This window comes from Protopterus annectens, chromosome 1.part2, assembly GCF_019279795.1.
Source record: "Protopterus annectens isolate FY-2018-M chromosome 1.part2, PAN1.0, whole genome shotgun sequence".
In the NCBI taxonomy this organism is placed as follows: Eukaryota; Metazoa; Chordata; order Ceratodontiformes; family Protopteridae; genus Protopterus; species Protopterus annectens.
The window spans coordinates 226,891,797-226,903,740 of NC_056727.1; the positions used below are offsets into that span (position 1 = coordinate 226,891,797).

Consider the following 11,944-nt stretch of genomic DNA (forward strand, 5'->3'; position numbering starts at 1 on the left):
CTTGAGACGTCTAGGATTCCAGGAGTTTCTGTATCTGGACGACTGGCTTCTCGCCGCCCCCACCAGGCATCTGCTCATTCAAGCCAGGGAGACGACCATCTCACTTTGCCATCGTCTAGGAATTACTTTGAACTGGGAAAAGTCTGCCTTGCAGCCCTCACAGCGTGTTGTTTTTATAGGCGCAGAGCTGGACTCTATTCAAATGTGCGCCTTTCTGCCACAGGACAGAATAAGGATGTTGCAGTCTCAGATCCACGCACTGTTGTCCCTCAGAAAAGATCAGGCCAGGTTAGTTCTTCAGCTCTTGGGATCCATGGCCTCCACATTCATGCTGGTACCCCTGGCCAGGTTACACATGCGGATCCTACAGTGGCTCCTGTTAGTTCAGTGGTCCTTTCAAAAGCTTCCTCTTTCCCACTTGATACTTCTCACGGAGCGATGCAGACAGGACCTCCTCTGGTGGCTACGCTCTTCCAATCTGGACAGAGGAAGCAGCTTGGTTCCTATATCTCCAGTGGCCACGGTGACCACGGACGCCTCCCAGATGGGGTGGGGGGGGGGCATTATCTAGGCAGGACGGTCCAAGGCACCTGGCTAGACCACGAGGTGCACTTGCACATCAATGTTCTGGAGATGAGAGTGGTGTTTCTGGTGTTGCGAGCACTCCAGGACTTTCTACCTCTGGGAATGATTGCAATTCACTCGGACATGTCCGTGGTGTGGTACCTGAACAAGCAGGGGGAACCAAATCTTACCCCCTCTGCAGAGAGGCCATGCGAGTGTGGCAGTGAGCAGTGTCTTCCCAACGGTTTCTAGTGGCAATGCACATTCCGAGGAGGTCCAACGTGATAGCGGACAGGCTAAGCAGAGCTATTCTGATGCCTCACGAGTGGTCCCTGAACAACAGAGTGGCGGTTCAGATCTTCAAAAAGTGGGGTCAGCCTTGCTGTGATCTCTTCGCCAGCCCCCTCAATGCCAAATGCAGAAAGTACTTCACTCTGATCCCCCACAGGGGGAATCACCCAGGGACGCTCTATCTCACGATTGGCCCCCGGTCTAGTCTACGCTTTCCCTCCGTTTCCTCTGTTGCCAAGAGTGATACAGAAAGCCATATCCATGGGAAGCAGGATGATTCTTATTGCTCCACACTGGCTTTGACAAGTATGGTTCCCCTTTCTTCAGCGGTATGCACTGGACGGTCCGTGGACTCTGGACCCAGTTCCGGACCTCCTGATTCACATGTCGGGACAACTTCATCCATCCCTGCGAACCCTCAGGTTGACAGCCTGGCTGCTCCAGTTCCATCCCTAGTCAGGCTACATTCCTTTTCTCCTGAAATGGTGCACATTTTGTCTTCTTCTCATAAGTCTTCCACCAGGAAGATTTATTCCAGCAAATGGAGGAGATTCTCCATTTGGGCTCAGGCCCAAGGGTTGGATTCCTTCACAGCCCCTATTCCGTCGGTCTTGGATTTTTTAGCCATGTTGTTCCATCTGGGCTCCGCGCCCGCTACCATTAAAGTGCAGTTGGCCGCAATTTCCAATTTTCACACATCTTATGAGCCCTCTCTTATGGGCCACAAGCTCTGTAAAGCTTTTCTAAAAGGTGCTTAGTTACTTCGTCCCCCAGTTTCTGAGCCAGTACTGCCATGGGACCTGAATCTTGTGCTACAAGCTATTACATCTCCACCCTTTGAACCGGCTGCCACTTGCAACTTAAAATTCTTATCTTGGAAGACGGCCTTTCTGATAGCCATTACATCGGCCAGGAGGGTATCAGAACTTCAAGCCTTGTCCATTAAACCTCCATATTTGGTCTTTCACAAGGACAGAGTCTCTCTCAGGCTTAACCCGTCCTTTCTCCCAAAGGTGTCATCCCCGGTCAATCTTCAATCTATTGAGCTACCAGTGTTTTTTCCGAACTTTTCCAATAAAGCAGAGTTCAGGTTGCATCAGTTGGATGTGCACAGAAAACTGAGATTTTATTTACATAGGACGAAGCAAGTTAGGAAATCTGATCAGTTGTTTGTGTCCTTTTCAGAGAACAGAGCAGGTAGTCCTATTTCCAAGTGCACTATTTCTAAATGGATCAGAGACTGTATTTCATTAATTTACTCGTCAGCAGACAGGACTTTACCCTTTCCCGTCAAGGCTCATTCTACCAGGGCTATTTCTACGTCAGTAGCTTTCCATGCTAGACTTTTCTTGGATGATATTTGTGCTGCGGCAACTTGGGCTTCTCCCAACACTTTTATTACTCATTACAAGCTGGACGTGGCTTCTAGAGGCCGGGCTTCCTTTGGTTCCACGGTTCTCAGGAGTGTCTTCTTATGAGCCTCCCAGGATAGAGGTGCTGGGGACGCTGTCCCGTGAGTAAGGAATGTAGGTGAGATAGGACCAATAACATCAGTTAGTTATGTACTCACCATAACGATCGATGTATGTGATCCATCTCGCCTACATTCCTACGTACCCTCCCACCTGCCCCTTTCCTAGAGGAATTGGAAGAATTTTTGGCTCCATGGACCCTTCAAGGTCAGTGATTTGTTCCCCTATCTGGCTGGATTTTCTTCCAGTGTTTATTGAGTATGGGTTATGAGTGTTATGATTGTTATGATTGCAAACAAGATCTGGGGCTAGGGCGAGGTGCACCATGGGATACTGGCTTAGCCCAGCCAATTAGTGACTTTGTGCTAGAAAGTTTGGCCGAGTCGGAGCCGAGAACCCGTTAGTAAGGAATGTAGGCGAGATGGACCACATATATCGATCGTTATGGTGAGTACATAACTGTTTTTCTTTCTTAAATCCGCAATATAAAATCAGCATCGAAAGACAGACCTTTGGTACTAGTATAAGTGTATAAACCATCTGCCAAAGAGCTAACATATTTTACATTTTTTGTAACTCACATCATATATCAGATATTATAAGTCTAATGAAGTGTGTTTTCAGTGGAGGATTTTGGAAAAAAGCTGTCTGGAACAAGTGGTTTCTTGGCTTGGAAGACTTCAGGAAGCAAAAATGTTAATTAGCCTCCTGCTGTTCAGGATTAAATGAGTTAAATATATTCCAAATTGTTTGGCACATATTAATTAATATTTGTTTTGAGTTTAATGTATTGAAGCATATGACAGGTGTTCAGTGACATTCTTAGTAATTTATTTGCTAAAGTTATTTCTTTATAGAACATCCGTTACAGTTATTGCAACAGCTAAGGGAAGAGAGAGATGCAAGGTAAAACAATCCAAGTAAATTAATCACAACCTTAACATATAGTAATATTAACTGTTTATAAGCTAGGTGTACATCCAACAAATAGTTGGACATCACGTCCCATCTGCTGTGTATTTATGAGGTCTGTATTCTCAGTTTGGGAGCTACCAGTGGAACTGATGTAAAGGACCTGGTCTTAGTACTCAACCTTATTATGACAGCAACAAAATCATTTGCTTCTACATGCCCATTTGCCTTATACTTAGAAATCTTACTAACACACAAATCTCAATTTCCCAGAGTGTTTCTTAATCTGGAAACTATGTATATTAAAAATATTTAACCTCAGACTACAGAAGGCACTCACATACATTTCTTGTGGGTTTCACAAAGAGATCCTATCCATCCTGGAGCAGTTTATTTGCTCTGAGATCTGATTGGCCATTTAACACTGTCAGGGGATGGGGTTTGCTACTGTGCATCTGGTGGGGGTATACTATATCAATAACCGACGACATTGGTGTGGTACATTGAAGATTTACCCATGTTTGGCGTGGTTTAATCATGAGTGCGAAGCTCAAGTGATTAAATAAAACCAGCCATGGGTAAATCTTCAATATGTCACACCTGTGGTGCCTTTCCGCTTTTTCTCTGGTATCCTGGGGCTTTCCTGATATACTGCGCATGTGTATGGGACTTGCGTTCCCATGCTTACACGGTACTGCTGTGTAAAGGAAGATCTCCATTGCTTATTTATTTATTTATTTATTAAGAAAAAAGAAACCGGGAGACTTTTAACATTCAGGAGAGACGGGACAGACAAAATAAACAGATAATCAGGTACATTTCTTTAGTTTTGCAGAATATACCTGATTATCCTTTTAATTTTCTCTGTGCTGTCTCCCTCATTCTTTTGAGGTCTTCGGTTTTGTAAATTTATTTAAAAAAAAAAAAAGAAAAGTAAAATTTTTATGGGATATACTTATGGAGAAAAGTCCAGGCAACTGGACCTTTTTACATTGATATATTCTCAGATTTGCAACGGGCACGCTGGTTGGGCTTATCAGTCAGCGTGCTCCTTTTTGAATATTACTGGCCAGTCATTGCATAATAGAGAAGAATTTCACTTTACCGTAACACTCTTTAAAGCAAGCTAGCTGAAATAGCAGGGTTTTATGAAATAGCCAAATCTGTAGTTAAACAATTGCCAGGCCTTCTCTCATAAGCTTCCTTAAGTGCAAAACTTCTCATTATTGACAAAAAGGCAGGAGTCAGAGCTGGATGTGGCAGAGTTAAAGATGTTAAGATTTGCACTGGGTGTGACAAGGGTAGACAGGATTAGGAATAAGTATATTAGAGGGTCAGCCCAGGTTGGATGGTTTGGAGACAAAGCCAGAGAGGTGAGATTGCGTTGGTTTGGACATGTGCTGAGGAGGGATGCTGGTTATATTGGGAAAAGGATGCTAAGGATGAAGCTGCCAGGTAAGAGGAAAAGAGGAAGGCCTAAGATAAGTTTTATGGATGTGGTGAGACAGGACATGCAGGTGGTTGGTGTGACAGAGCAAGATGCAGAGGACAGGAAGAAATGGAAACAGAGGATCCACTGTGGGGACCCCTAATGGAAACAGCCGAAAGAAAAAGAAGATCCTAAAATTATCTGCATTTCATGGATACAAACAATAAGCAGATTTTTATGTAGCTTTGTAGTATAACTATGTAACTTACCCTGTTCTTCAAGATTTATTGATAAAACGAACTCTTGGAAAAACAGTTTCATGTGTCCCATTTGTTGAACTCAAGACGAAATGAGTTTCTTTTACCCCACAGATCACAGTAGCCAGTCTCGCCTGCCACTACTACTTTTGCTGATGTTTGTGAATACTTAATGAATATTCATCTAACATGCTGCAAATATGGTGGAAACACACCTCTCAACTGTCTCTGATTTTCATGGATATCCCAGATTTTGACTCACATTTTAGTTCTGTCCCTCCTATTCCCTCCTTAAACTCATAACTTATAGGTGCAATCTTCTTTTACTTCGGAAATTGTATGTTAATTCAGATTCCCTTATTCTGTCAATGTCTCAAGTTAAAAGTACTAATATTTTAAACATGTTCCTGAGTTTCCCTTACTATTGATTTGTCCCTGATTCCATTGAGATTTGTCCGTGATTGGTTAAGAGCTTTGGGTCGAAATTACAATAGAAAAATAGTAAAATGACATCCACTGTGAATGTCATTTCCAGTTTGAATAAAAAAAGTACTTACTTCCCTTGTATAAATAACAGTGTATTTTACTCAAATGTTTGCATTTGTAACTATGTAGTTAACATACCAACCCCTCCCCAACAAGATTAGTAACAGAAGAACATGTACATTATTAGGCAATTCACTGCAACTGTAAAATTAAATAATTAAGTAATGAAAATAAAGCAAAGCAGAGCAAGAACTTTAGCAGTATTGCCAGGATATGGTGCAGTGAGGAGTATTGTCATCTCCCAGAAAGAGGCTGTTTCTTAGCTGGGGTGCCTTTTGCCTCCAGACAACCTGCTTCCATTCCCCACTTGCCTACCAAAATTAGTGAATGATGGTAGCTGTTTTTGGGGTTCACATAGCAGTTGGATGGAATGAAACTGTCAGAGCCGCTGTTGACCTGTCTTCAAATCCAAAAAACATAAAGCAGAGACGGACGAGTAATACTTTTTCTTTAATTCGGGCATGGAGAATCAACCTTGGCTGACATTATCAGCTGCTCCTGTGTACTGCTTTAATCATGTTAACTTCATAATGAACTGTACATAGGTTCATAGGTTCATACTAGGCTATCTGCCCTAGGGCATTTATAAGCCTAGCCAGAGTGTGTTTGGCTTTTGCCACCCATTTTAAATTAATTTTGCTATGCCCTTTTTCAAGGTTAGTATACTGTGCCTCTGTCTAACAGTGACACAGAAGTGATACCCGGGGTAAACCTACGATCTCCCATCCACTCATCAAGATTCCTCTTGAAGAGAGTTAATGAGGGACTCTGCCTAACCTGGACTGGGATTTTATTCCAGAGTGAAGGGAGCCTCTGGGTTATGAATCTGTCCCTCCAGCATGTTCTATTTATTTCAGTGCTGAGGTTCAAGTCTCTCGAGCGCGTAGCTCGATGGGATTTGGATTTTCTGAGGTGCAGCATGTCCATTAATACCGGGTTGGACATTCAGGTTTCCCCCTTTTTTGTGCTCCTGATTTTGCACACTACTGATGAGACACTGCGAGTAAAATAATGTTAGTAATGCAAACTATACTCTTATGATTTAAAGGTGTTGTAGAATATTGATTGTAGACATACCATTTTAAATCAGGCAGAGGGGTCATTTGGCATCAGTACCTTACATGTCTGAAACTCTAATTTCTGTCATTATTGAGTGATTTCAACCCTCAGTGATTTGCCAGAAAAAAACGCCTATTTTATGAGGAATAGTCCAAAATAAAATAAAAAACTTGGACATTCTATAAATTCTAAATTATTGAGAGAGATGAGCCTGTCTGTCTTACCAAGCAGGCAGTCAGAGATCCTATGTCCCCAAGGTCATTTGCATATTTGTCAGTCATTCTCATGTATGTGTGATATCATTTGCAACTCTGCATGTCTGACAGTCGTACCTTATTGTATTTGACAAGATACCCATTCAGCTGTCAGTCATGTGTGACTCACCCATGTCTGTGCAGTCCCAGTGGGTGGTGGGGTACAAGAGATAACTAAATCTGGGTTTAAATTAGGGGTACCATTTGCCTCTTTATGCAAGACAATCCCTATTTGGGCAGTTGTGTCCTACAGAAGAAAAATGAAAAATGGTAACAGTCCTGAGATTTTAATACAAAAATACGTCGTTAGTTTTCTTCAATAGTTGTGTAAAAGAATTACTTTGAGTCTGTAACAACTAACAGCACAAATACTACAATAATGAGTTTTTATGTTTGCACAAACATGAAGTGCAGTCCTTTGCACTGGTTGTGATCATGGTTTATACCACAAAATTTCACATTTCCATAAAAAAAAATCCCACTCTAGGCATTTGAAAGGGTGGCAGCCCTAATTTAAATGGATAATGTAACCATCAGTTAGCACAAATTAGTGTCATTCAGCGAAGAAGAAAAAATAATATGTCATGACTTACAGAGGATATGAAGTGTCACTGAATAAAAACACTTTGTTATGCCTAGGGTAACTCAAGTAAAGGGAACACAAACTGCAATGTGGGAAAAAGAAAAAGTCTCCACGAAAAACAAAATCAAGTCAGCAATGCAGGCCTTATGCTGGCCATTTTGTTGTAGAGAAATTCAATTAAAATAAGCACAGTCCAAATATTAAGATATAGTGAAAAAATTTATTTTTGGAATTTTAGGGTAGAGTTTTCCTTTAAGACACAGTACACTTCAAGTGCTAAATACAGGTGTCATAGCATGCAGATAAAATCAACAAATAAGCATCCCTGTCTAAGCCTTCCAGTTCTCTTCTCGGTTTTGTATGTGTCTTAAATGGTAATACTGAAGTGGAGAGAGACATATAACTTCTTTTAATGGGATTCAGTACTAATTCATTTATCATGCTCACTAATGGAAATCCTGGGGTGCCAGAATGGAGCTTTGCAGTATTGTTCCTGTTTGAGTTACATGTTTTGTTGTAATATTTATTTAGAACAAATGAGGAAGCTTTGCACATGCTATCCAATTTAGGATGTCTTTTTTTTTTTTTTTCCCAAGTCAAGCTTGTTGCATCTACTAAGCACATTCTGCATGTTTTTCTTTTTTACAGAAACTTATTTCCATCCAACCTCGTAGTTGCAGCTTTTCGAACGGTAAGAGAGGTCTAGTTATTTTTTTTGTAAATTAATCTAGGTGTGAGATGAAGTTGTAATTCTGATGTTATGTTCTAGGCTTGCAATGGCTTGTAGTTTATGTTTCAGATCATGAAATTCTTTATCTAAAAGTTGAGGAGGAGCTGCATTAAGCTGTTTTACTGTCAGTTGCATGTTACTGAGCAGTTATTTGCAGCATTGGCTATCCTCACATATGTTCAGAGGAATGTATGAATTAAGTATATTTTTTTGCAACATGGTACTTTCCCAGTTGTTCAACACACCTTCCTTATTTTATTGTTACATCAGCTCTGCACTGTTTAGTATTGACCAGTTCTTAGGTTAGTACTAGGTTAACTGCCCTTGCAAGCCATTTTAAGCCTAGCCAGTTATCTCTTGTGAGACACAAACCCTGCACCTTGCATTTGTAAGGCAAACAGCTTAACCATTAGACCACCCTCACAACCAAATATACATCTTCAATCTGTAAACCTCTTTCCACTGGTGAGAATCAAACCTTGCCCCTTGTGGTTGAAAGGCATACATCTTAACCACTGTGCCATTTGGGCTTTCAGGTGGATATGTTAGTATCCACTGTATGTTTGAAGTTATGCTCTCATAAAATAGCTGTGCATGGACCCTAGCTTTGCCAGATTGCTGCTTAATGTGCAGTATGAATTATGACATTTATGTTCATTTTAGCACAATATGCCGATAGCAGTTTATGCTGTAGTTTCTGGAGTAAAGAGGTGAACAGTTGTTTACACATGTGACAAGTGCACTTTGATTACTTGAACCAGGAGATATCTGTTTTTAGACCTAGAGTACAGGTGGAATGCAGTACACTGAAAATACTGTCTGATGTATCAGTGTGAAATCATGAATTTTGTCAGCACATTTAAGCATATAATTCTTACAGGAGTCGGTGTCCTTAGAAATGTTTGTCCAATCTAGGGAAGAGGATGATGTCTGTAGAGCTAGGATGTTGATGGTTAGTAAATATTAAAATGGAAATTTAAGAAAGTAATTATTTTTTTCAACATGACTATAGCTTGTGTACATGTGACATATAGCTTGTGTACATGTGACATATAGGGTTGCTGTGCAGTTAACTAAAATTACATTAGGCAAAAAGAGATTGCATCAAAACCCGTTCACCAAATCTTTTTGGTGAACAAAAGTTGACGCAGAAAGAGACCACTGACATCTCCTCTCAACTAAATACAAACATTCCATGTTTATAGCCCATCACAATAGAGAGGGTGTTTCTAATTGTCTGCAAGATTTGTTGAGCAGGGCTCGAAGGATGCTGCTTCACTGAGTCTTACTACAGACTGTTGGAATGGGCATATCCCATGTGGTGAAAGTTTCTGCTAGCCTTTCTCAATGTAAAACTGTAATCAGTTGGGTAATGCAGGGTTCAGTGCTGGGCTCCCTCCTGTTTTGCATTTATTTTGCAGGCATGCCAATATCATGGTCACAGACTACGTCTGTTGCTGCATGCAAGTTGGGCATTATTATCTGCTCGTCCACTGATATTAAACTGCTCCAACAAGAGCTGGAGTATGCACATACCTGGTGTTTTGAAAATGGTGTAAACCTGAATACAAAAAAGTGCATTGTAACATTTGCCAAAAATAAAAAAATAATAATAATCAAAAACAATTCTCACTTAATATGTTATAAGTGGTACGCTGCTATAAATAGATGGTCATAAGAGACGTGCATGCTTATGTGAACAATGCTCTCTTATTTGAGCATCATTTCCACCCCAATCAGAAAATCCTTCTATGTGTCCCAGTTAACTTCCAAGGGAATATCTTCAAGATTGGAAGAAATCAACTTACTACTGTACTGTTCTTTTACCAGACCCTTTATCAAATATAATGCACCCACTGATATGCACAGATTTAAGCATATTGCTCAACTGGAAAGGCCCCAGTTATTTTTAACCAAAAAAAATGAAAGGCCTTAAATCCTTCAATTGTTCTGATAAGTTAGCCTAACTTTCGTTTTACTCCGTAGCCTTCTGGCTGCTCTGAGGTCACCCGTGTCTCACCTTTGAAGCAGTGAAAGACCCAGTTCGATTTGATTTACTTTTTCTTCCCAAAGCAAATTGTTTTATAAGCACCTGTAGTAGAGACTTACATTTATACCAACATATAAACAAGAGTCACTGAAGGGATGGGTTCCTAACTGAATGTATTCCCAGTTTACGGAATAAGTTAGCACTACGTGTTAACCAAAGCACTACTTTGTCTGCCTTTAATGCCAATCTTAATAACTGGATGAGCAGAAAAACATTTACATCAAGGTTATCATGTATGGCCTTGCTTGAATTGGGAAGTGAGCACTATTAGTACTCATAAAGGGTGGCAGTAACTTTTAAATCTGTCTTCTTAAAGGTGTATATGACTAGGCCTCTTGTGGTCCCTGTCATCACTTGCCTAGTATTGCTCCTGTGTTCCTGTGCTGCCATGATGTATGTCTGCTGCCATGATGTATGCCTGCTGCAGGCTTTCATCACAGATAAGGTGCCACATGGATGTGATCCCACTAGTCCAAGATTACTTTAGAGTAGTGTTTCCAAAGCAGCAGATGTTTACCTGGTATTACTGTGTGTTAGAATATGGTTTGATGGAAATCAATGTAAAAAGGAAAACGTCAGCAGAAAATTCCTGTATTAAAGTTACCACATCTTTTCAGGCTGATGGGTATTTGTAGAAGACTTCTTGCACATTTAAAATAAGGACACATGACAAAACTTGCACTTTAACTGCTGCAAAGCAGGTAGCTTGGCCTTAAAATCAGACAAAGTCTTCATCATCTTGGATCAAATGCATTCATTCAGACTCGGCCAGTGACAGTATGAGATATAGTTCAAAATTTGATAAAATAGCCAGAGGCCGCTGAAAATATGTTTATTTAGAGAGACCATCTAGGACTACACAAGTAGTGCAGAAGTGAGTGACACAGAGATAAAGAGTTCTGGTAAATGATATTTGCAGCTCACAGTAAAACTGTTTTTAAGAGAGTCAAAGAGGATCTCTTCTTTCAATAAATGGGTCAGTAATATGTCATACTGTGTCATTTGGGGGCAGCAAGATTCTTGGCCTTTCCCCTACCGGTACTTAGTCCTTATAATTTCAATAGCTACTACTGGACAGAGTGTGCTGATGAACTGTAGAAGTATACCTCATCAGAAGCTTACAACTTGCCCCTGCCCCCACCAGCAAGCACAAGAAGGGTTGTAACAGTGCATCTCTGGTTGCCTTAATTTGTTTACTCTTATCCATTACAGAAAATGTGCATAAATGCAGGCAAGATTTCCTTACCTTAAAGTTGCTTGTTGATGCAGTGTACTCACCATTATGTAGCCGGGTTGACCTATTAAGGCCATAGCCTTTTATTTTTGGTGGATAAGATACCGTTGGCCATATTCTTAAGCTGTGCATACATGTGGCTTCACACCTGTAGAGTTCACCACTCTCAACAAATCACTTCTTTGTACTGTGAATTACACGTGCCTTTTCAAATCTGCAGCTGGATTCCAGATAACCTGCTGCACCTCCATACTGCACATTATGTTAACTCTGTAGAGCATTTCATATAAAATAATTATCTTGTTTTCCATTGAAATCAGATTGGGTCTATTCTGTTGATTTTTAATTATCATTCTTAAGTTCTGTGATCAGAGGGAATTGTGCTGGAATAAAGGTTTCATGGGGTTTTGTTTTTCCCAAGGTGTTAAGAGCAGATAGCATATGTATATTATATTTACAGTGGTTCTGTTTCCCTTACCACCAGTGTTAGTTATTTACAGCATTTATGAGATGAATAGAATTACAACATTAATGCAGTGGCACAAGCCAGCTCCGTGACACAG

The 11,944-nt window shown here is 40.6% G+C and overlaps 1 protein-coding gene across 1 annotated transcript in view; it reads left to right on the forward strand.

Moving 5' to 3' along the window:
- The window catches only part of SLC1A4 (solute carrier family 1 member 4), a 1,171,557-nt gene that overhangs the window by 365,750 nt on the left and 793,863 nt on the right, over positions 1 to 11,944 (forward strand). Inside the window, 1 exon segment of the mRNA XM_044055695.1 lies at positions 8,016 to 8,058. Coding sequence (XP_043911630.1) covers positions 8,016 to 8,058 — 43 coding nt within the window.